Raw genomic sequence first — 25,635 nt, forward strand, 5'->3', positions numbered from 1 at the left:
AAATAGGCAGCATCTGAGCCGTAAAATCTTTACAAGGTGATAATATGTCAGCGCTGTGTGTTTGACAGCTTGTGGAGTTGTTCTGTCCTCCATATAAAACGACTTATTCCAGCTCAGACCGATGACAGCGTTACGGTACTGGAGCGTCACTGTCGCGGACGAAGGCCCTCGTTGATCACGCGTCAATGATTGGTTATTGGTCAATGTAATATTATATCAGTCAATATCTGTAATGAAAGGAATTAGGTCTTTAGCACAGCTGCGCAGCGGCTTCTCCGTGATCTCCTGTGACAGAATGGCCTTTGCTGCTACAGTAACGCTCTGCGCACACACACACTCACACACGCGCACACGCGGGCACACACGCACAGGCGACACATAAAGATAAACACACTCTCATGCCAAGACAATGGCCTGCTAATCCTTGCCTCTGATTGGACGAGTCCAGATTACCCAGAGGGCACCAGCTGTCGGGGAGAGGCGAGGCCCAGTTTCATCAGTATTGACTCTCTCTCTCTCACACACACACACACACACACAACACACAACACACACACACACACACACACACACACACACAAACACATGCCATGTCACTGCTCACTAATGCTCAGTAAAAACACAGAATGAGACGTTCGTGGACTCCACCTCAGCTCCTCAAACATCCAGGTTTGGCGTCTGGGCTCCTCGTCGCGCTCCCTCGGCCGCACCGGCGCGCTGATGTCACAAGCGACCGTTTGTCGCTGCTGTCAACATGTTGTAAAAATAGGAATGGGAGAGAATAGCCTAGCAATCTAATGCTAACAGGCGCTACAACAATGCAGCATGGCCAGGTAGCCAAATGCTGCAAATGCCTGAATGTGTGTTGTATTTTTAGCTGCTACTCTTTCAACCCGTCACCCTGCTCACACACACCTCTTCATCTAGGGGCTGGCGTCAGTGCCCACCCTGAAAACTCCAAATTTAACATTGTAAAAACTAAGATATACATCAATCAAGCTTAAAGGGGAGGCCTCTTGTCCTGGATGGTATTTTAGAGAAATGCAAAGTGCACTTAAAGCTATTGAGTGGAACATGTGTCTCCCCCTTGTGGCCCTGAAAAGTATTACTGCCCACACGTGCTGACATCATCAGCATTTCATCACGTCGTCAGAATCTGATCCATTTTGTCTCACTTTTAGAGTCTAGAAGAGTCTAGAATCTGTTAATCCACATTCACGTGAGCAGAGGTCTGACCTTAAACCTGCGATCAAACTGGTGCTGAAACTACGATGCACCCAAGCTTCACGTTTCCTCTTGTTAGCATGAGGAATGGCCAATGCTAACGTAGCATGCCTCATCACTCGCCAGCAGTCGTGACCCGTCAGCGCTCGCAGTCCGCGACCGCAACAGCTCCATGTCAGACTGGGAGAAAGAGACGGTAGTAAACAGTAGTACAGCAGCAGTAGTAGTACTCCTCGCCTCTTTCCTGCAGGGTAGAAGGCGACGGTGGAAGTTCCACCGCTAGCAGGGACATCTCTAAAAGCATCATTTTAAATTTCATGTGTCATTTTTCTGCCATCGTTGATAAAATGGCGCACTACCTCTTCTCAGATGTTGGCATTAGAGGCGTTTGTGTTTGCAGGAACTTGCAACCTTCATTCTGGCAACCATCTGCACACACACACACACACACACACTTACACGCGCGCACACACACACACGCACCCACAGCGTAGCTGCCAGTGCAGCCACAGAGGAGCCGAGCCGGTCCAAACTGAGCTGGTCCAACCCTGGAAATGAGGACGAGGCTGCTAACTGACACGCTGCTGGTTGGAGATAAGAGCCGTTGACACTAAATACTGGACAGGAGGGAGCGAGAGAAAGAGAGATGGAGGAGGGAAAAAAAGGGACAAAGGGAGGAAGAGAGTCAGAGAGAGAGACAGTGAACGTCACATGATTATTTTCCACGTTGTGAGGATACCAGCGCTCTGAGAGGATCTGTGTCGTCCGTTAAACCCTCCGTCTGCCTGGCGTCCGACTCCGCCGCGAATCGTTTGGATCAGAAATCTTTAAAAAGTAGTCGGTTTGATTCTCCTGTGGGGTTCACAACAGTTTTCTTCATATTCGGGGCCTTTGTGACGCTGTTCATGCAACAGGATGCAAACACTCGCCAACAGACAGAATTTCTAACCTGGTCGTAATCCGTCAATACAAATTCAAATTAGAACTGTAATTAAGAGCGTTTATACATGAACAGGCACTGCAGCACAGCCGCCATTCATCTGTTACCAGACACCTCCTATCAGCATCAGCGTCGAACCCAAAATCCCACACGGATCAGGCCCTGCCCGAGAACCCTCGTCTAGTTCCGGATGCTGGAGTCTGAGAGAACAAAGACTCGGACTGGAAGTGTGTGTTTGGCTTTGATAAATTACTGTAATTCCTGATAACACAAAAATAATTTTGAATAACGCACAGTTTCAGTGTTTTTCATGCACCCGTGTCGTCATCCTGAGTGCAGGAAATGGCTGATGCCCATTTAAGGGGGGGGGGCATTAATATTAAAAAAAAAAAAAAAAAAAGTAGAAATGCCAATTAATCCGTCTAATTACAGTCCAGAGTTTAGGGGTTTGGTTGCATTTTCATCAACAGAACGTGAATGAGACAACAGAAGCTTTCAGCCGACCCTCACGGTTTCATTCACTTCCTGCATCACTCGGCTGTTTCCCGCCTCTCGGCGCTCATAAATCCTCCTGCTGGTGCGGTAAATTCCCCCCAGATATCGACTCGTTCTAACCGTTTGTTTGGAGCTGATACACCGCTGACAAACACAGGATCTTAACGCTTCAACTCCACCGAGGCCGCAGCCTGGAAAGCGTTCTAGCGTTTTACTTGTCATGTGACCAGCAACGTCATGTGACCCGAGACAGACAAAGGGATTGTTTCAGGTGGGGGTTTTCTAGACGTCGCACCCGCCGTGGGAGGCGGGTAACAATCATCTTGCAGTGTTGGACACATGGAGGTCCAGCTGCTGTCTGTCCCTCAGTCTGCCACGCCGGCTGATGTTCTTAGGTGGAACGTTTTTAATTTGTTCCCAGAGTTTCCTCTTAAGAGCAGAATAACCTCTTAAAAACGTGGTTACGAGGCAAGCGATGACGCACGCGGACCAAACCCCCCCAGAACGTTCCAGTTAAAGGACTTTGTCTCAGGAAGCACTGAAGGACGATCACTCGGAACGACGAACAGCTTTAAGATGTTCTTTAGATGTTAGAAAGGAACCTTTTCCTTGTCCTTCAGAACTTGTGGGAATCTTCCCTGCTAGCTGGGACGCGTCCACCTGTTCGTGAGTGGATTCTTGAATTTACATTTCTCTGCCATGAACTCATACATTTTCATTAATGTGATTTTCTGTTCTGTGTCTTGATTTCTCCTTTTCTTCTCCCGTCTTTGTTGGCGCAGCCTCCTGATTTCCCAGCGGAGATCATTAATATCTTCTGGTGTCTTTTTCCATCTCGTAGTTTGTTATTTTTTGAGAAGCAGAGTGTGTCAGTTTCATTTTCATTAAATGGTTCATAAAAATGATGAAAACTGTGACACACACACACACAAAAGTAGCGTTGGAGTTGTGAGGGCGGGGGCAGGACGGGGCGGGGGCGGGGCAGCCGTCCTGCCTGCTGAACATCAACTGCTCGCTCGCTCTCAGAGGCTCCAGCTGCTCGTGCGGAAACATTTGAGAGAACCTTGATACCCTGAAGGTGCTGCTGTACAGAAATGGTTCTGATGGAGGAGAGATGAAGGAGGAACGGAGGAGGGATGAAGGAGGGATGGAGGAGAGATGGAGGAGAGATGAAGGAGGGATGGAGGAGAGACAAGGGAGATGTGGGGACTCCAGTGGATGAGAGGCTTCTCCTCTCCTCCATCGTTCATTCATGGCGGAAGACAAACTGAGAGCTGCGCCGAAACATAGAACCGCTTCATAGATCTGATGATGTCATCAAGTCACACCCTGCTGGTGACAGAGCGCTGACTCACATTTCCTTCCTTTTAGCCCAGAACGTGTTCACGGGAGTGAAACTGGAAGTAGCCTGCGATGTTTTCCTCTCGCTGTGACCTTTGACAGACACAACGCGCCCAGGTCACGCTTGAGTCCCGTTGGACGGTAGTGCTTCGCCGTGTTCGCGTCCGCGACCTTTGACCCATGAAACATGGGCTTCTAGATACATCGACCAAGCTGAAAGTGCATGAAAACACACCTTTGGTCCATTCTGAGGCATTAACGCTGTACGCTGTGTTTGTGTGCAGGAACGACAGAGCGGGTGTGTCTGGTCCAGGGGACGGTGGAGGCGCTGAATGGCGTGCATGACTTCATCGCTGAGAAGGTGCGGGAGATGCCGCAGAGCACCCAGAAGACGGAGCCGGTCAGCATCCTGCAGCCACAGACCACCGTCAACCCCGACCGCATCAAACAGGTCAGTCCTCTACGCTACTTTACTCAACGCTAAGCTACTCTACTCTATGCTACGCTACGCTAAGCTACTCTACTCCTGGTCATTCATGCTTTAGCAGTTTAAAATGTAAACACAGTTTTGTGTGTGTGTGTGTGTGTGTGTGTGTGTGTGTTGAAGTTGTTGCAAGGTTAAAGACATATTGACCTGTGAGCACAGAAACAAGGCGGAGAGAGAAGGAGGGAGAAATAGATTGCAGGCAGTGAACATGTCAAAGAGACAGAGAGCGAGAGAGTGATGTAGTGGGACAGGATGAGTGTGTGAGGTGTGAAAATATAAATTCCATGTGACGGCAACCTGGGGGTGCGGCCCCAAACTTTCGCATGAGGCTGAAACTCTGGATTTTTATTTATAGGAAACTGCGAGCGACCCTCTGAGTTTCTCCAAGTGTGGCGCTGTCTCCTGGCTTCTTCTTACCTGGGACGCAAAGCTTCGCTGTGAGAAAAGGGGTCGTTCTCTGTTTCTAAGCGGGTTTACGGGGGTTTAACGACCCTGCGTGAGCACAGTATGTGCAGTGAAGAGTCGTGTTACGTCCTGCAAACTGTAGATGTTTCATTTGCTTTGCTAGATCCTGAAATTGTGTACAAGATGGTGCATAGTTGTCTGGTTTGTTTTTAAAAGAACACACCAACTTTGAGCTAAGCTAACTAGCCATTAGCCGTCCGTCTGCATGTCTGGAGCTAAAAACGACGGAAAATCTGTTTATTTCCAAAACAGCTTTCTGTAGGAGGAGCGAGTCGCACAGCGAGCTGAACTCACTCCTTCATCGGTTCGTATCATTTCGAGCTCCCTCCTCTCATGGAGGCGGAGCAGTCGCTGGTGTTCTGCTCAGGTTCGGCTCGGAACCTCGTCTCAGGCTGCTGTGTTGACATCAGAAACCGAGTCCGTGCTCGTTTCAGGACCAGAGAGCCAGGACCAGTTCATGGAGCACAATTAGTGCGCCCATTGATTATGATCCCACTCTGTTTAAGCGATTATCCTCATTCTCTTTTCATGATTGCTCGCTATTGATTAGTCAGGTCTGGCACTGTTACCATCTATTGAGCTGACAGGCCTGCACTCAACCAGGCGTATCGCCTTATTTAATGATAATTTAGTGGCAGTACGCAAGTCGAAACAACCAGTGCTTCTAAAAATATATATATATGAAAGAATAAAATAAAAGTAATAGGAAGTATTAATTATAAAAATGATGAAATCTGCTGCTTTGTGAAAACAAAATTCAATTATAGGAAGTTTCTTCTCCCGTCTCCTCGGTGTTGCGTTAGTGTTGCGTATGTTTTCCCCATCTGAGATTTCACTTCCTTTGTCATAACCAGGGGTTTGGGGGGGGGGGGGCAGCGGTACTACGCCTTTGTAGTTTTTAATAATTATATTATTCAGGTCTCTGTGTGTGTTTGGCACACACACACACACACACACGCACAATCCGAAAATATGGAGGTTATTTTTCTGCTGAACACACAATTCAGAGGTGTAGTTCAGAGATTTGTGAATTATTAACCAACACTGCACACACACACACACACACACACACATACATTCATACTGTAGCAGGTTTCGTGTGTGTGTGTGTGTGTGTGTGTGTGTGTGTGTGTGTGTGTGTGTGTGTGTGTGTGCGTGCGTGCCCACGGCCCTCCAGACTCCTCATGATCTGATGTTGTGCAGGTGTCACAACTTATTACTTGATTGGAGTTAATTGCATTAACCGCCTGCTCTGCGTGGTTAAACCCTGCAGAAGAAGCTACCAGACCAGCTGACGTGTATTGTACTAGCTACTGTATTATCTAGGTGTGTTAGTCCCACTGTTTACACCTGTCGGAGCGTCTGATTGGCTGCTCTGGGCTCATCAGCGTTCAAGGTATTTTACTGACGTCTGTAAATTGTTGCTCTGTTGTTTCATTTCTTTCCCAACGCAAACTGTTGGTAAAGCTTGTTCATTAATAATTCAGCATAAACAATCAATTCATCAGCAGCGAGAGCCGGCGGCGGCGGCGGCGGCGGCGTTTCCCATCTCTCTGTCGACTCGTCATGTTTCTCCACTGAGCCTCCAGCTGACTGACATTTTAGTAACGCTGCTCTGGACAGGCAGGCGGCCACGAGGAGACAAGCAGGCTAATAGCTGAGGATATTTAGTCACTTATAGTAGCGGGTGAATCCCCCGGTCGCTCTTCGGCCTATTTATACCACGTCTGAGTGGCGGCTAAATGGGTTTGTGCTGTATTTGATGACACACATACACAAACAGAGGGACAGGAGCCGGTGACACCAGCGACGGCGAGGTTAGGCCTCACTCGCCCGCCCGCACATCGCCAAAGCTGGTGTGCGCTTGGGTCGTTACTGTTGAGAGAAATGAGTTGCAGCCCAACCTGCCGAATGTGTCGTGCTGTCCTGGAGTCTGTTAGCGGACGGACGGAAACCTGATGCACATTTCCAGAGGTTCCATCCATGTTCCCCCTCTTCTCCTGTTGAGGGTGGTGGGGGTGGAGCCTATCCCAGCAGCCTTCCCCCTGGACAGGTCACCAGTCCATGGCAGGGCCAACACATAGAGACAGACGTGTTCAGAGTTTGGTAAACACAGACTTTTCCTATTATTCCTGTTCACTGCATCGGTCTGGGTGGCTGCTCTTGTTTCAGCCACACGTCCCAGCAAAGGTGGCGAGTTCGCCATCAAGCAACTTTCCAATGAGCTCTGCTGCTTCATTTCACCTTCTTCTTCTTAGAAGTTCTTAAATAAATGCATTAAATCTGAAGACTGAGACGAGCAACGACCAGGTGAGTTTGAGCAGCTTCAGCTTCTCAGACCTCATATGATTTTGGTTTTTAGGTTTGTTTTTGTTTTTTTTAGTTGTTGTTGTTTTTTTGCACAGCGTTATGATGCGGCCCTCCAGACAGGATCTCCATGGTAACGGCCGTGTGTGAGCTGTGAGTCGGCCAGAACAAATGAAGCAAAAAGTTGTGCTCAGTCGGTCCTCTGTGCAGAATCTATGAATATTTTCACTTCCCTTCCTGTTACTGCCTGATAAATACACACATCTGTCCCACATGCCAGACTATCACAATATTACACCCTGAAATGTAATCAGAGTACTATAAAACTGGGATTAGTAACTGAACACACAGCATAAAGGTCAGCGGATTATTAGGAAACCGATAGGTCCTGATAGACGTTCAAGCATCCTGACAGGGTTTAACAGTGTGGCTGTCATTGTGGAAACAGTGCAGTAACCACAATACGATCAACTCAGATAAGTAAACCTCATATGAACACACACACACACACACACACACACACACACACACAAGTGTCAAAGAGATGAACTGGTGTGCAGCCGGTGGTGTCTATTTTGGGCTGTGGATGAATCGTCTTTGTGCTCTTCTTGTCATGAGTGCGGCTGTCGTAGCGGGTGGCTAACCCCTGGGATGCTGGCAAAAACGGCACCACGTGTGTTTGTCGCGTCGGTGAAATGATGAGGTGACTCGTGAAGGCGAAGGAGAAACAGAGAGCGAGGATGTGACGATAGACACGGAGGAGACAAACATAGCTCAAACCTGAGAGTCCGGCCGGCTGAGCAGACGACGGAGAGCTGGAAGCAGATCTGAACTCTTGTTAGCTGACAGCTGCAGAGTGACGGAGAGCTGCACTGGAAGACGCAGCTGCTGAGACAAAGAAAAATAGACACCGACAGACGACACGTCCAGAGTGGAGGCCCCAGAACCAGGCCACGCTGGAGCGGAGGAGATGATTTATGAGCTGACAGGGTTCTTTTACTCGACCTAATGAGGCCTGGCGTGGACCACGTATGAGCAGGCAGCAGTTTATTCTTTTATTAGTCAGCGCTTACCTGAAACTAGCAGTTACGGCCGAATTCTACACAAGACGAGATTTGACTGATAGTCACGTCATCCTCCTTCGCTTCCTTCCCACCTGGAATATTGCAAATTTTGTGAAAAAAATAAATAAATAAAAGTGTTTGGGCCTGTTTTGAGCGGCAGCCATCTTTGTCGCTCGTTGCTTGAAAACTCTTGTTGTACTTCATTATGCAATAAAAGCTCCAGAAATACTTGCTTTTAACTGCGTGTGCAGGTGGGCTGCGCCTGCGGGGTGCAATACTCACATGACCAGCAGGGGCAGCGTTGGGACAGACGATGGAGATTTTAGTTAACAGAGTCCACATCTGCCTGCATCTGTATGATGTGTTTGCTGCTGCTGCAGTAACAAATTAGCTTTTGAGAGTAGCTGGTGTGAGATCAGAGAGTGGGAACCTGAATGGAAACGAGTTGGGGACGGTTTTAACCGAGCGCGGTGGAGAGCGTGGGCGTAACGGAGCAGGAAGGTTTACTCATCAGACACACGAGGAGCTCGTCACCAGCCATCGCTCCTCTGAGAGCTCGATGTCACATCTGGATTCGGCTTCTTATGTTCTTCCTCCCTCTTGATACAAACTGGGCAGTTGTGTGTCCGGTGCACCCTCCGCTGGATCGTCCAGCTCCACGCACATGAACGTGAAGGAGCTGACGGTTCCCTGCGTGAGCATGAGGTTAAAGGTTGAGGTGCACACTATCTGTCATCTGTTACAACGTTTACACGCCACAACATTGATCCAAATAAAAGTCCTTCCAGGAGACGGTATTTGATGGACAAGTTGTTGGTGGAATCTTTCACACGCGGCGGCGACGGCAGACCGAAGACGCGCCCTGCAGCCGGTCCGCTTCCGTCACATTCCTGCTGTTGCTGCTGTAGCCCAGTTCCCAGCCCTGACTGAGCGCTGGCTCAGGCCGTCAGCCTGCCAGCTTTGCTGCTTCACGCTGCTTACAAGTGAGCAATAAAACCGAATTATAACCTGCGTGTGATGATGATGATGCAGTCCTCAGTCTCTGAGCGAAGCTTCCCAGGCAGCACATAAACATGAGCGATTGCTCTATAAATCACCCTGGAGACTCGCCATACTGTGTTTATGGGTAATGTAGTGAAGCATCACCTACTTACTGCATCAATATTGTATTCATATTGAGTGTAAACACACTCTCGTTGTTATTGTTGCATTATGGCGTTGGGAGTGAGCTGCAGCGCCGTCCCCCGTGAGCGGAGCTGCAAATGGCCTGCGGGTGTGTTGTGGTGTTATTGGGGCTATTTTTGGCTGCAGCGCTCCTCTCAGGCCTTTACTCAGACTGAACACTTCAGCAGCACTTTGAAATTGTAACATAACCGCCATCAAATATGAACACACACACACACACACACACACACACACACAGGCTGACTGGTCTTTTCCAGGCCGCTCCCTTAAGCCACTTCCTGTAGCCATTTCCTGTGACCTTTCACCTCTGGCACAAACACCTGTTTCCTTCTTCCTGTTTTTGTCTTTCTACCACCGGACATTCAACATAAATGTCAGAGAAACAGAGAGTCGGCCGCACCACAGAAGAAGAGGCAGGAGTGTAAACTTATCGCCGGCAAGAAAAGAAGTTCAGTTTCAGCCCAGCAATCGTTCAGAAACACACGTGTGTGTTCATGTTTCTTTCCTTTCCTGACCACCGCCATCATAACTGTTGTTGTTATTAAAGTGCGCGTTCATCAACTGCACATCCAGTTTCTATGGCAACCCCACGTGGGTCGACCCAGATGAGTCCAGAAAGACGACCGGCACCACGGACTCTAACAGTCACTTGAAACTGCTCTTGATCACAAACCAGCGGGTGACGCTGTCGGTCACGGAGCTCCGCCTCCACGCTCAGCTTTACTTCTTGAACCAAACCATTTAACCTGACAGCTTTGAGCAGGTTTTGGACATAAAAGCACATGACGACAGAATAATAACAATAATAATAATAATAATGATAATGACAATAATAGCAATGACAATAATAACGATGATGATAATAACAATAATAGCAACGATAATAACAACAACAACAATAATAATAACATAATAATAACAATAGCAATAATAATAGCAATGATGATAATAACGATGATAATGATGATAATAAAGATGATAATAATAGCAATGATAATAACAATAATAATAATAACAATAATAATAACAATAGCAATAATAATAGCAATGATGATAATAATAATAACGATGATAATCATAATAACAATAATAATAACAATAGCAATAATAATGAGTGTGTCGAGCAAACATAATAGGGTCTTTGCCGTGGAGTACCTCCGGGCTCAGGCCCTAATAATAGCGATGATGATAAAAACGATGATAATAATAAAAGCGATAATAATAACGATAATAATAACAATAATAATAATAACGATAATAATAACAATAATGATAATAATAATAACAATAATGATAATAATAATAGCGATGATGATAATAATAATAAGGATAATAATAACAATAATGATAATAATAATAGCGATGATGATAAAAACGATAATAATAATAATAACGATAATAATAACAATAATGATAATAATAATAGCGATGATGATAATAATAATAACGATAATAACAATAATAACAACAATAATATAATGAGCACTGAGGAAGTAAGCAAGCCTCCCTGTGAAGGCGTTTTTATTGAGTTAGCACAGTTTTAAAAGTTGTCAATTTGATTTTAATGACACATTTAATAACCAGACGTCCTCATTTTATAACGTTATTTTTGCTACTCGAAATCATGAAATTGGAGTGTTTTTTCTTTTTTAATTTTTTTCGACTTGCCCTGCGACGGTCTGGCGACCTGTCCGGGGTGAACGCCGCCTCTCACGGACGGATCCTTCGACTCCTGACACGCACACATCGTGTGATTTGGTTTCCCTCCGAGCTCAAATGTGTTGTGATCAAGCTTCTCTACTCCCACCTTCTTACGCAATGTTGGATTCTTCCTGCCGGTCCTGTGATCGGCTGTCTCTGTGCTGACGAAGCACAATAACACTCGCACGCACGCACGCACGCACGCACGCACGCACGCACACACTGTGTCTTATTTGATGTGCATTACAACATCTCGGCTGTAATTTTCTGCTCAGTGCAACACAAGCAAACCTCTCGTGGTTGAATGAGGCTGAGCCGGGACGTCCTCCGTCTCTCTGCCTCTCCTCCTCCTTCGTCTTTACTCTGATTGTTTCACTCTTTCTCTCTGTTTTGTGGATTTGTGAGGCTGCCTGAAGAAATGCGAGGACGCGTGGAGGGCGCTTCAGCCGCAGGAAGTCAGGAGGTTTCGATCTTCCTTCCTCTGGAAAGGAGAGGAAATTATTGATGCCAGGGGGAAGACAACCGAGGGACAGAGGACAGCTACTGTTCAGGACCACTGTCCGTCCCGTTTCTATGGTTTTATTTTTAGAGAAATTTTAGGAACTTCAGGTCCAAGCACAATCAAACAAGAGTGCTACAAATTACCATCTTCAAAATGGCCGTTAACAGGAGTCAACGCTTCGTCCAACTGATTCACTAAAAACCCAACAGTAGGATTCTTACAAGGGTTGATTTACTGCAGTTTTATCTTTTGAACTTAATCATTTTAATCAGCCAGCCAAAGGAATCGGCTCATCTCAGACATGTCAGTCTCAGCGGAGGCCAACATTGGAGGATGTTAGCAATTAATCAGCTGATATTAGCTGATTACCTTCTTCTTCTTCTTTTTTTGTAGTCAAAGTAGCTTGGTGTGCTTTGGAAACGATGTCCTTGCTTTAGTCCAGTAGAGGGCGCTGGGCTCCAGAGCTGCACTGACGATGTCATTTTGAACAGTAAAAGTTACTCACTTTTGAACAAGAACACGTACCTTCACTCCATATCTTGGATGATATTTGGTGGAACGCCGCAAATACTGTGTGTGTGTGTGTGTGTGTGTGTGTGTGTGTGTGTGTGTGTGTGTGTGTGTGTGTGTGTGTGTGTGTGTGTGGCAGGAACAAAACAAAACACGAAAATCCTGGATAAACCCTGAAATCAATGTGTTTGCACGTATCGCATCATATAGCTGCTGAATGTGTGTGTGTGTGTGTGTGTGTGTGTGTGTGTGTGTGTACATCTTAACACTCTGTCCCCTGGCTGTCAGTCATGGAGCCCCGTCTCCTCTGTCCTGTTATTTATAACGTGCGGGGGGGGGGGGGGGGGTCAGAGATTGAAAGGAGGAAGACATAGAGAGAGGGATGACACAGAAGCATGGAGATGGAGAGGGTGATGAGGGACAGAGAGAGGGGGCGAGTGAGGTGGAGGCGAGGGAGGGGGGCGACTAAGCCTGTGGATCAGGGGGAGGCAGATTAAGACCCCCTGCTTAAGACTTCAAAGTTCAAACTCCAGCGGCCTCAACAGTTGTCCTGCTGCTGCTGTCCTCAGCTGGCTGTGTGTACGTGTGTGTGTGTGTGTGTGTGTTCACTCCAGTTTCCAGGGTTGTATGTATATACAACATTCACACACACACACACACACCCGTGACAACTATGACCTTGTGACCTGGAGGGAAGGTCACGCAAGGTCATGATGTGATTAATGAAAGTTATGACGACCTGCCATTACTGCCGGGAACGCTGACGGTGAGAGACAGAGGAGGATGGAGGGATGAGTGAGTGATGAGGAGGAAGAGGCAGAGCAGAGAAAGAGAAGAAAGGAAGCGATAAATCAATCAGGATCCTGGTCTCTGGCTTGTTATTAGAAATGAATAAATGTACGGTTATGAACTGAAAGAGTGTGACTGCACGCTAAAGGCGAACTAATCAATCTTTCATAACTTTTATGTCTTTGAGATTGTGACATCTAGTGGTGAAGCTGCAGATTGCACCCCTCCCTGCAGTGCCCTGCAAGCTAATTCACATGTGCTTTCACGTTTCTCAAACTCAGAGTCCGAAAAAAAAAAAATTCTCCTCACAGGGAAATTAATGTCTCAGCTGTCCAGAGAATTTTAAATGAAGGGGAAACACAACCAGACGCGCTTTCAACAGCTCGGATTGGAGCAACCACAGGAGGCGACGTGTGCCTGCGTCAGAAGATGGCAGCGTTAGGCAAGTTTGTAACAAAAAGTAGAAAAGTCGTCTTGAGACAAAGTTATGGGACATCCAGGGAGACGTCAGCGGCAAGAGCAGCCGCTCAGACATGTGAGGGGGAGATTTGGAAGCATAAAAACTTCTTTTTTTGCAAAAGTTGCTGAGTTTTTCATGCCGTTTCATCAATGTTTTCCAATATGACACTTAAAATCGCACATCAAAATACGTGGATGGAAACCAGGCCACAGTGAGGAAACAGGAAATGAGTATCAGGTCTGGTGTGATTCAAGTTCCCGGATATCATGAGCCGGACTCGGGATCCCCACGGAGGCAGAAGGGATCACACACGGCTCCGGTGCAGCGGAGGCCAGATCTAACCGAAGCTAACGTTAGCCGCAGCAGCAGCTCAGAGCAGGAGGGACACCAGGAGAAAACTGCAGGGTCACACAGCTGCAAACATGGACTCAAACTTTCTCCCACAGACGACGGCGATGACAAGTCTCAGTGCTGTGAATCTGGATCTGATTTAATGCCGTTTGTGCATGCGAAAGCTGCTCCTGGCTCCAGCAGAGTTTTCTGGAGATCCACCCTGTGACATCATCCCAAATACCAGTTCAGACCTCTCAGGTCAAAGCGGGCCGAGACGTCATGATCTTAATGTTGTTTCCGATGTTCCCAGTAGGAACCATCCACCCGTTATTTGGTTGGAGCAGCCAGTTTTAAAGATTGTTGGCTCAAAGGTTTCACTGTTAAATGCATTCGGACACTTTTGGCCCTCATGAAGCCCCAACACTCGAACCCTGAACTTCAAACTGTTCCCAAACCAAAACTGCCGCTCCGTCGTTGAATCATCGGCTACAAGGCAGCACCCCCGCCAGCACCTCCCGTCCCCACCCTCCCTCCATCTGACCGCGCTCATGAGCAGGAGATTGACTTTGACCTTTGACCTCGTCCCAGCAGCTGCAGCAACAGGGCGCTCCCCTCAGCAGCTGGGTGGGCGCCAAAGCCTCCTCTCTTGTCCTCCCTGCAAAAGTTGAGAGGAGAAAGAAATGAAACAGAAGAGAGGGAGAGGGAGAGGGAGAGAGGGAGTCACTAGAGATGAAAGAACCTGCAAACTTCTCCAAAAAGCCTTAAACCAGAGGAGCTGCTGGGAGGAAACATGAAAGAGGCGTCACTGCAGGAGAGATGCTGCCATATTATCCCCGTCTGTCGAGAGGTGCTGGGAGCAGGGGATTGTGGGTAGGGAGGAGACGTGTGCTACCTTGTAAAAAAAAAAGAAGAAGAAGGGTTTGAACAGATAGAAAGCAAAATGACGGACTTAAATCAGGTGAAGAGGTTTAAAATGAGAACGAAATGAACGAAATTCTATATAAATCAGAAAAGGGAAGGGAAAAAAAAAACCCTGACGGAGAGAAATGTGAGGAGAGCAGGCAGCGGAGGCGTGGAGACAAACGGAGAAACTCATTAGCAGAGAATCGCTGGGATATAAAGATGGTAGATGTGATCATTAGCACCAGGAGGGATCCGCCATCGCTGTACGCCACTGTTTATACTCCCACTTCTACACCAACAATCTGTGTGTGCGTGCGAGTGAGTGTGTCAGTGCAGAGGATGAAAGGGCTCGTGGGTAAAATCTTTTTGGCTCCCTCCTTCGCTGCCTGTCACACTTTTTTCCCTTTTATCCCATATTTCCATTTTTACCCGGCTTCATCTCCTCACTGTAGAAAACAACCATCTTGCAAATGTTGAAGAGAAACGTACTGGAACATTATCAGAAGCAAAATTAGATTTCAGCGTGACATTTAAGCCAGTGGAAACGTCTCAGACATAATGAGTCTGTCTTTCCATCGTCATTGATTAGACTTTTTTCCCGTCGGGTTGCTTGGACGTAACACTGTAAGTAAACTATATTTGTCAAAACCGCAATTTCACCGCCATTAGCGAGGTTTCCGTTTGCAGAGCAGCCGTCGTCATGCAGATGTAGCTAAATAAGACCAAACATCATCGTCTGCAGTGTCCATGCTAACGCAGACGGCCTCGTGATCACGGATCAAATGTCAAGAAGATTAAAGATGAGTAACAAAATCATTTTTTTCAGTGTGAAATAATAAAACAAACATGGAGTCGGTTATTCCCATCAGTGATGCCTCATCTTCCATTACGTCTGCAGAATGCAGAAAGAGCCAGCCACGCATTTAGCTTGACGCTCATGACGACTGACAGCTAGCAACAGCAAAAGTGTCCAAAGGCATTAATTTGCAAATTAGGAAGCACGTCATGTGGTGCAACCCCTGTCTTTTTTATCCGCACTTTAATTTGAGTGAAAGGCAAACCCACTCCAACTCCTTCAGTCCGGCAGCGAGTGTGAACGTTCGCGAGTTGGTTCGACTTAGCGCTCCCGCTGCTCCGTGAAGCGGAAGGGTTGTAGTTCGTGTGGCTCCCCGAGCTTCCAGGAGACGTGGGCGAGGCTGGACGACACGCCGGAGAGTTGTCAAAAGGACATTTTTGGGCAGTTTTGGTGTTCGTGCTAGTTGCCATTAGCTTCAGGCTAAGCTAGCAAGCTAAGCTTTTTTTGCGTCCTGAAGTTACCAAGAGGTCATGTTATTGCTGAAAGGCGGAGTGATGATGTCATACTGTGATAGCACAGGTTTTACTTCATGTCCACAGTAGTAAAGTACGTCGGTTAGCAAGAACTAATCTCATTGAAGCTGAAGTGTCTCCAGCCGCGGCCTCACGACACGAGGAGTGAGAGCGAGAGCGCACGTGGTTGCAATGGACGTTAAAAGCAGTAAAATACAATGATGGAGAAAATAAGACAATAAAAGAGTAGTAAAGTAGGAGATGAAGAAACGCTGGATAAGCCAACAACGGAATGAACTGCAGTAGTAAAAAAAATTACGAGTGGAAATCCGCTGGGAAACATGAGTCTGAACTGGAAGCGATAGAGAAAAAGGGGTGTGTGTGTGTGTGTGTGTGTGTGTGTGTGTGTGTGTGTGTGTGTTTGTGTGTGTGTGTGTTCATTTGTTTCAAAAGTTCTTAGTGCTGAGACTGAACCTAATATGGGATGGGAGGCAGGTCCAGAACCCCGGGGCAGCAAAGGCCGGAAGCCCCGGTCCCACAGCTGCTGGCCGGGCCGTGTTCTGACCGGGATCCTCCAGGGAGAGCTCTGCTCGACTCTGTCGACTTGCTGATCCGGTCATTTTCCTTGATTTGTCTGCTTCTGGCTTAGATAGCCATAAATCCCACATTGCTTTTGCCTGCCATGGTGACCTTTGACCCTTTTAGTTTGTATGTCTGTAGCGTTTAAACCAATATTTCGCCAGGCACTTCCTGGTACTACGAGGTATCCTGAGCGAGCACTCGTTCACCAGAGCTCACCAGGCTGCAGCCGTGTTCGCACTTCGTTAGCACTTTGCTCTGCTCATTAATCTGAACAGGGCAACACAACGTAGCGATGCTCCGGCTAGCAGCAGGACGTGAGCGCGAGTGTGAGAGAAGCCTCGCTGTGGAGCTTCCTGCCAGTAACACAGGAAACAGACTCCCGCTTCCTCCCAGAGAAGAAGAAGATGAATGAATGAGTCCCCCAGCGTGGCCTCACGAGCAGGGAAAATAACGTTTGATACAAATCAGCCAAATCTGCAGGTTTGAAGTGGCTCACCACCACCCCCCCGCTCCTGCATGCTGCTTACTAATTTTCCATTTCTATGTAAATTCGTCTTACGCCTCCTGACGAAAAGCTCCAACGCAAAGAGCGAGCCGTGGAATGCGGCGTGGCAACAGGCAGCTGCCGCTGTGCAGATGTTTGGCTTAAAACAGCAGTGAAAAGAATAAAAGGGGGGGGGGGGGGGTGCGGGGGAGGTAACAGCAATGTCCCTGGCATTATTCTATTGTTAGATGGATTCATCCCTCTCCCTTTGGATTTCTCTTTCCCCTCCTCCATCCCTCGCTTTATTAGCCTCTGCATGACGAGAGAGACAACAAAAAATAGTGCGTCTTCCTTCTGTTTGAGCTGAATCGATCTCCCTCTCCGTCTCTCGTTTAATTGCCCTCTTTTCTTCACCAAGGCCAAGTCTTTTGTATCTCTTCAGTGCTCCCTCCCTCCCCCTGCTTCCTCCACACTTTTCTCTCAGTTCTCAATGTGATTATTCATCAGTCAAAGCGGCGGCGGACTCCAGATCAGCGCCGAACTCACACCCACAGTTGTTGGTTCGGCAGCTGACGTGCGGGAGGAGAACCTCCTGCGGGAAAACACCGTCACACAGGTCAATCACACATTTGAGCAAAGATGTTAACTGACAAGTTCCAGCGGCCGCTGGTCGAACGTTGCCGGCGTCTCGCACCTTCCTGTCTGCTCATTCACCGGAGCGAAGCCTTCATTTCGCGCGGAGGTCACAGCCGCGGCAGAACAGCGAGTTCATCCAGACCTCTGATTAGATCTGACTTGATGTGGTTTGATGGAGACTCACGGCCTCCGACCTGAGCAGAGTACTGCCCATGACCCTAGAAATACTGCAGAAATACTACAAATAGAATACTGTATACCCAGTATACTGACCTTGACCTTTGACCTCATTCTTTTCAGTTCATATCAGCAGACCTTTTAGGATTTTGAGAAATTTCGTCAGGATTTCCCAGAGATATTGTGAAACCACAGCGCCTCCGATCTCCAGCTGTCGCCAGTGTGGAGACGTCAAAATAATCTGCCGTCATTGGTCGATTCGTATTAAATTTGTTTCATTAAATTGTTATCACAGAGTTTTCAGCCGGTGTGTTTTCTCAACGATGGGAGGGAACAGCGTTCTAAGGAAACGGGTAAATGAAACATTTGATTGATGTTCCTGTAGGATGGAATGTTTCAGAGACGGCAGCAACATTCCGAGGATTCGGGGCTCGAATGTTCGACGCATGAGGGATCAAGAATTTGTTCCCTGAACAAACACGACCACAAGATGTTTGGTGTGAATTAGCTGCTAACGTTAGCGACACAAACAACTTGAGCGTCCGCGTCCTGGACAGACCTGCTGGCAGGGACGCCATCGGGGCACTCGCTGGTCCCCGTGTGAACATACGGTTCCGTTATCTGAACCAGACTCGGGGCGAGTGGCCCGGTCCAGACTTGTGTTTTAATATCACATGACAGCGCTGGATCCAGATTCAGGATCGATCCGGCAATAAATGCTAACCCACAGATCGATAGGGAAAAGAGCAACAAGAACTACACTGTGGTGTGTGAATGTAAGTGTGTGTTAGTGAGCGTGTCACTGCCTCACTCCCTTTCACTACCCTTTGAATACTGGAGCTGTGTTTCCATGGCAACGCTGACCCCTGGGAGTCATTTTTTTTTCCCTCGCAAGTAGCCTCTTTAGAATTCCTCTCTCTCTCTCTCTCTCTCTCTCTCTCGCTCATCCTTCCCTCCCACTCTACGTCCTCGCTCAGCTTCCTCGTCCCCTCGCTCATCTCACTGAGCTTCATCTCTTTCTCCTCTTTTCTCTCCGTTATGTACCGAAGCCACGGACAAAAAAAAAAAAAGCAGTCCTCTATATTCACGATGAGTAGGTAGACGCCGTGCTATCGCTCCGACATCAACGTCAAGCCGCTCTTTCTTCTGCAGGGTCATCCATTGTTGCACCTGCTGACACACTCGGCACGTCTCTATGGCTTCTCTGTACCTTCCTCTTCTCCTCAGGGATGCACGTCACCCGTTTTATGTTTTGTCTCACATGCATTTCGTGGTTGTTGCTTCTCCGTTTGGACGCCGACCAGCCTTCATGTCATCCATGTTGAATCGTTAGACGTTGAAATAGAAACAAAGTTTGAGCTTGAAGACCAGACCTTCCACTGAATCTTCTCTTTGTCCATCCAGGCCAAGCTGATCGTTCCTAACAGCACGGCGGGGCTGATCATCGGGAAGGGCGGAGCTACAGTCAAGGCCGTCATGGAGCAGTCGGGGGCATGGGTCCAGCTATCCCAGAAGCCCGAGGGGATCAACCTGCAGGAGCGAGTGGTCACCATCAGTGGTGAGCCAGAGCAGAACCGCAAGGCTGTGGAGATCATCGTTCAGAAGATCCAGGAGGATCCTCAGAGCTCCTCCTGCCTCAACATCTCCTACTCCAACATCACGGGGCCTGTGGCCAACTCCAACCCCACCGGCTCCCCATACGCCAACTCAACTGAGGTCATGCCAGCTGCGGCCGCAGCGGCAGCCGCTACAGCGTCCTCTCTGCTCGGCCAGGCCGGGCTGGCTGGCGTCGGGGCCTTCCCGACCACCATGTCCAGCCTGTCTGGAAACGACCTGCTCGCCATTACCTCCGCCCTCAACACTCTGGCCAGCTACGGCTACAACACCAACTCCCTGGGTCTGGGGCTGAACCCCGCTGCAGCCTCAGGGGTACTAGCTGCAGTAGCAGCTAATGCTAACCCTGCAGCAGCTGCTGCAGCTAACTTGTTAGCTTCCTACGCCAGCGATGCATCTACCAGCGCCGCTCACCCGGCAGCCGGGCTTGGTGGCTTCTCGCTGGGATCCCTGGCTGCTGCGACAGGGGCCACCAACGGCTATTTAAGCGCCGCATCACCACTGGTGGCATCATCACTGCTGGCCACAGAGAAGCTAGCAGAAGGAGCGAAGGAAGTGGTAGAGATCGCTGTGCCCGAAAACCTAGTGGGAGCCATCTTGGGAAAAGGAGGGAAGACGCTAGTGGAGTACCAGGAGCTGACCGGTGCCAGGATCCAGATCTCCAAGAAAGGCGAGTTCATCCCTGGAACTCGGAACAGGAAGGTGACCATCACGGGTTCCCAGGCCGCCACGCAGGCTGCACAGTACCTGATCAGTCAGCGAATCACCTACGAGCAGGGGGTACGCGCCACCAACCCACAGAAGGTGGGCTAAACCTGACAGCCAATGAAAAATGAGGAGGAAAAAGGGGAAAAAATAAGAGTGGGGGCTTGGGGGAGGAGTATAAAAAAGTGAGTGAAAAAGGAGAGGAGAGCAAGAATGTCGGAAGGAATCGTCTGCGCCGTTTTCTTCTGCGTGTTTTCAGTATTCTCTATTAAAAAAAAATGTTTTGACGCGAAGCAAAAATGTGCTGCGATGACGAGGTGGGAGAGGAGCGAGTTATCACGCTGAAAAACCAAGAAAAAAATGTGTAAAATGTAAATAAGGTTTTATTACTTAACGTCTTGATCTTTCTGAATTTTTTATTCTTTTGTTTTATTGTTTTATTTTTGTTTTGTTTAGTAAATTAAGCTGTCTGTTTGTTTGTTTGTGTATCGTGTGAACAAAGCTGAATGCCATGTAGACAGGCTGACCGCCTGAGAGGCTACAGGAAGTGGGGGGAGGGAAAGCGGGAGGGGGTGGGGGGGTGGGAGGGGCACAAGCGCAGGGAGGTGTTGGAGTTTACAGGTTAGAACCCTCCCACCCCCGACGCCGAAATCGATTATGAAACAACCCTTACCCCTCCCTTCCCTTGCAGCCCACATCCTCTCCGAGGGTTTTTTTTTGCCCCCTTCCCCTAAACCCCCTCACTACTTGCCCCCCTGCCCCCCCCCCCTCTTTTCAAGGGTTTTATAACAAACTTCAGCCCCATACGAGTGAGTGAAGAAATGTCCTCTCCCCTGCCCGTTACCTCACCCTTCCCATTCAGGAGGGGTGAGGTAAAACTGGAGGGGTGTGAGAGTGAGTCAGCTGGGCATTTCTTCATTCACCCCCCCACCCCCCCACCCCTGTATACCCTGTGATGTATCCCACAAGCAGTGCAGCGCCGCAGGGGACGGCATGTGGCGCCGGACCCCCTGGTGTGCGGCTCTAGTTTTTGAGGTAGAATGCCGAGGCGCACGCTGATGACCTCACGTAGTGCGGAAAACCTAGAATGACGAGAGTGAAACTGTGCAAGCTGCGGCAAACACACAGAACCGATGGCATTTTTTTATTTTTTTGCTGTGATAATTCTATTAATGATATTGTCATGACGATAGGAACCATCATCATTATTTATTAATGAGTTCACCCGTAAAAAGCTCAGTTTGTTTGTCTGTTTTAATCTGTGAATTCAGGTTGACATGAATGTAAATGAGACTATTTTGTTTTAATTTAAATGGATTGAAGATGAATAGTAATGTCACATAGTGTAATATATGTCTTATTTAAGTCCAGTAAAAAAAACGCCGCATCATTACAGTTCTATATCCAGTCAAAGAGCAGAACAGGGAACACACTCTCTCACACACACACACACACACACACACACACACACACACACACACACACACACACACACACACTGAATCACAACACTATGATGCCATACTTGGTGCTAGAAAGGGGAATTCACTATATCGATGGCTGCAGTGAGACCTCCTCATTAGCAGCAGAGTATCTGGGAAGCTCTCACACCACAGGCGCAGCGTGCTAGCAGCTAGCTTAACCTCCGATGCCTGGTTATCAAGTGTGGCTCTAAAATACCCCTGTTGTTGTTGTTGTTGTTGTCGTCCTGTAACGGTTTGCCTGACAACTGAAATGAATAATTGAGTCGATGAACTGCAGCTGCTCAGCCTGTGGTCTCTCGAACCCTGGTAGATGAACCGCCGAGTAGATCAAGCAATAGCACTTACGACGTACTACTGAGAGCATGAGGAAACACTGAAACACGCCGAGGGCGCGCGGTTCGTCCAGGGTCCACTGCTGAATCTGCGTTCCTCGCTAGACTTGCTATTTTAAGGCAGCGTGCATATCAGTAGAGGAGATAAATAGTCTCGCTGATCTTTGCCCTTATCAAGCATCCGTCCATCTGCCGACGAGGTGAAAGGCAGACGATCTCCGACAAACGTCCAGAGCTCCTCGCCGCCTCTGGCCAACTGCAGGTCTCCTGTGGCAACAGGTTTACTGCCCACTGTAGATCCAGGAGGCTGCTGAAAAAGGTTTCTCTTGTTGTTGATTTTTATGTTTGTGACGTGTTATATATCTTTTTTTTTTCTTCTTTTTCTTTTTTTTTCTTTTTTTTTTTACAATCGGAGTACACTGAATTTTTGTCTTAATGCACTGTGAAGCGAGGGAGTGGCTCTCTCGGCCTATGAGGTCAGGGATGTGTGCTGCGGACGGCATTTGCAATTGGGATGATTTTTGTATGGCAGGGATTTAAAACAAAAAAAAAAATACACACACATATATGAAATATATGTTGAATGCATATGAAGAACTTCACCAGAGATGCACATCATATCTGAAGGAGGAGAAGAGACTAGGTCGATGCAGAGGATCAATCAATTGAGGAGTTGAGATCAGTTCGGTTCTCCTCGCCTGTTGTCCTGGAATGTTTTGTAACTGGAGGGCGGGATGTTGGGGGAGTGCTAGGTGTCCAGATTAAAGAGACTGGAGCAAATTCTAAATTTTCTATCGCAGCTGTGTTTTTTCGTAAATTGATAACGAACTGTACAAACCAGTGGGCGGAAATTGAAGTCCAGCAGGAGTTGAAGGAATGTAAAAATAACAAAAATGAGGAGGGGGTGCATTTGATTTATTGACCCTAATCTGCCTGGTGAGGGGAGGGAACTCTTCTGGGATTTAAAAAACAAAAAAAAAACGAAGAGCAAAACAAATCCGACCCCAAATCCTCCACTGTGCTATCGAATGTGTCACTCTCTGTTGGAGCGCCAGTGAGGCTTTATCTCCAGAGCTTGGTAAGGAGGCTTCTTTACTCCCATCTAACACCATCCACACTCTCCTCACCCTCCCCTCCCACCCGTCCTCAGTCCTCCAGTGCACTCCCATCCTGATACCGCCTCTCCTCCTTCCACATCGCTCCATGGGTGACTATGTCTGGTGTTACGATCAATGCATGTCTGCTGCTTGCCCTGATAAACAACCACAGATTGAGTCTCTTTGCCGGGGTTAGAGATGCTCTGGTGCAACACCACCCGGAGGATTGGCGCCATGTAGAAACAACCACACCTACAGAGGAAGTCATGGGCGAGGCTGGCAGGGCCCGCAGCTGCCGGGGCCCGGAGCCGGCAGCGTTTGGACTAGCCAGCTTTCCTCTAGGATTTTAATTTGAAACACATCGCGAGGGAGGATGTTGTCACTGGCGGCGGTTTGACCGGACTGATGTTCAGAGGTTGCGTGATCCGGTTCCCCTGTAGAACCGCACTGCACAAAGTACCTGATTTAACGTCTCCGATCCGCTCTGACTGGTTGGGGCTGGAAGGATGGACTCAGGTTTTAATCATGGTTTCGGTCACACGTGGCAGAGGATCTGGACTGTGCAGGTTCGCTGAATGTTATTGGTTGTGTTGCCATTTGATTGCCAAGCAGCGACGGAAACGTCATCAGGTGCTTTTCATCGTCTGGTTTTGGAGAGGAGAAGCGACGCAATGCACATTACTGCCAGTAGATGGCGGTACAGGCAGCGTAGGAAACAGAAGAAGAAGAAGGAGAAGAGCTTGGCTCGGCCATCTTCCAGTGGCAATGGAGTTTTGGGGATTTCCTTTCACTTGTTTGAGTTGTAATCGTTCTTCAGTCCGGAGGTCAAAGTTGGGAATTTGATGGCATTCAGACGCTGGCGTGAGGGGCATATTTGCTACGTCTTCATTGGTCAAGAAATCGCCATCTCTGCTTTCACGTGTTGAGGTTGTTTATTGGAAGGCGGGAACCTGGACGCTGACGTGAACCTGCGTCCGCGAGCGTTAGAACCTCGCAGCTGAATTCTAGGAGGTTTTTTTCTTTCTTTCTTTCTTTCTCTTGTTCCCGTTCCCACCGACGCTAGAAACGAGACCAACTGGTCGTTGAGATCATTTCAAAGGCTGTTGGGCTTGAAGAGGAAGGAAATTTCAGCTTAATTATTAGAACCTGCTCTGTAAACCTTTGCCAGTTATCTTCTGTAATCTGAAGAGATGTTGCGTGACGGCTCTGGATGCAGCGCGGCGTGTTGGCGGTGGACGGACGATGTTAAGCTTCCCCTTATGGCTGCCAGTTGAGTGACTCAAACGGGGCAGATTTCCTTTTCTTTTCATGATTTAAACCTTAGGATCCAGCAGTTTCTTAGGAGCGGCCAATCGCTTGTGTTACCTTCGGGGATGGAGATCAAATGTGATGAGTACTGGAGCAATACATGTCGTGGCATGTTGTCTTGTCCTGTCCTTTCTTCTGTCTACTGTACTGAATAGGTTTACATGAGGATTTGTTTCATTTGAATTTGTGGAAAGTGCTGCTATTTAATTATAACTGATGTACTAAAAGGTAAAAACATATCGAAACTGTCCTTTAGCTGCGGTCTCAAGCGGCAGTGTGATACACGCTCTGATATAAGCTGACAATAAGTTCATCGTAGTGGAATTCTAACCTGAACAAGTTGTGCCAAAATAGGTTCTTACAGAGTGAAGCTGTAAATGTGTTGATTTAAGCCACATTAGATAAGAGCAGACATACTTTTATATTACAAAAAAATGTGAAAAGTGCCAAATGAACCATATTTATAATTAAGAGAGTAGTCCCGTAGACGGTGAACGCACCTCAGTATCGCAGGTGGTCCGAGCCCTCGTTTTTGTTTTGTTTTGTTTTTCCTGCACAAGAGACAGAAAATGTTAGCCAAGTGTTAGCTAGACCTCCGGGAACTACACCTCCCAGAATGCAACAGCACTATGACTCTGGGGTTAGATGAAACAATATAGGTTAGCATAATGATGCTAAGAAAAATGTGACTAGCTAGCGTTCTTAACTACAGCCTTTTATAGTTACAATGAAAATGTATTTTGTGGAAATAGATGTTATCTTTTTTGCACGTATATATTGCATGCAAAGTGAAGCGTGGACAAAAAAAAAAGGAAAAAAATTAAAGCAACAAAAAAGTAGTTGATAAGAAAAAAACAAAGGAAGCCACCCCGTTAGAGCGTGAGTGTCGTTCATTTTCAGAGACAGACCTTTGCATGCCCATAGAGACGTTTGTTTTCCGTGTTTTTGGACGCCGCAGGCGAACAAACCGTTTGGTTCTGTCGTCCCGTCCTCAGAGGGACGCCAACGAAACTCTGGAACAAACCTAAGACTATTTTGCTACTTGCTGAATGAGCTTGTACTAAAAAAAATCATAATAATAAATAAATAAATAAAAAAAACAATAAAAAAAACATCTCAGTTGAACTAAAAAATTAATAAAAAAAAAACAAAACAGACAAAAAAGAGATCAGGATTTTGCTTTCAGACTGAGATTGTCCATG

General features: G+C 47.6%; 1 protein-coding gene across 2 annotated transcripts in view; it reads left to right on the forward strand.

Annotated features, from left to right (window-relative positions):
- nova2 (NOVA alternative splicing regulator 2) overlaps positions 1-25,635 on the forward strand; it is an 83,865-nt gene that overhangs the window by 52,473 nt on the left and 5,757 nt on the right. For both annotated transcript variants that reach the window (XM_086216810.1, XM_086216809.1), the window contains 2 exons: positions 4,285-4,451; positions 19,298-25,635. The exon at positions 19,298-25,635 is cut by the window's right edge and continues 5,757 nt beyond it. In XM_086216810.1, the coding sequence (XP_086072936.1) occupies positions 4,285-4,451; positions 19,298-20,320 (1,190 nt within the window). In that variant the 3' untranslated portion in view covers positions 20,321-25,635. The remainder of the gene's footprint in view (positions 1-4,284; positions 4,452-19,297) is intronic.

Source organism: Aulostomus chinensis, chromosome 10, assembly GCF_037954235.1.
Source record: "Aulostomus chinensis isolate RoL2024-O1b breed Wild chromosome 10, RoL_Achi_v1.0, whole genome shotgun sequence".
NCBI classification, from domain to species: Eukaryota; Metazoa; Chordata; class Actinopteri; order Syngnathiformes; family Aulostomidae; genus Aulostomus; species Aulostomus chinensis.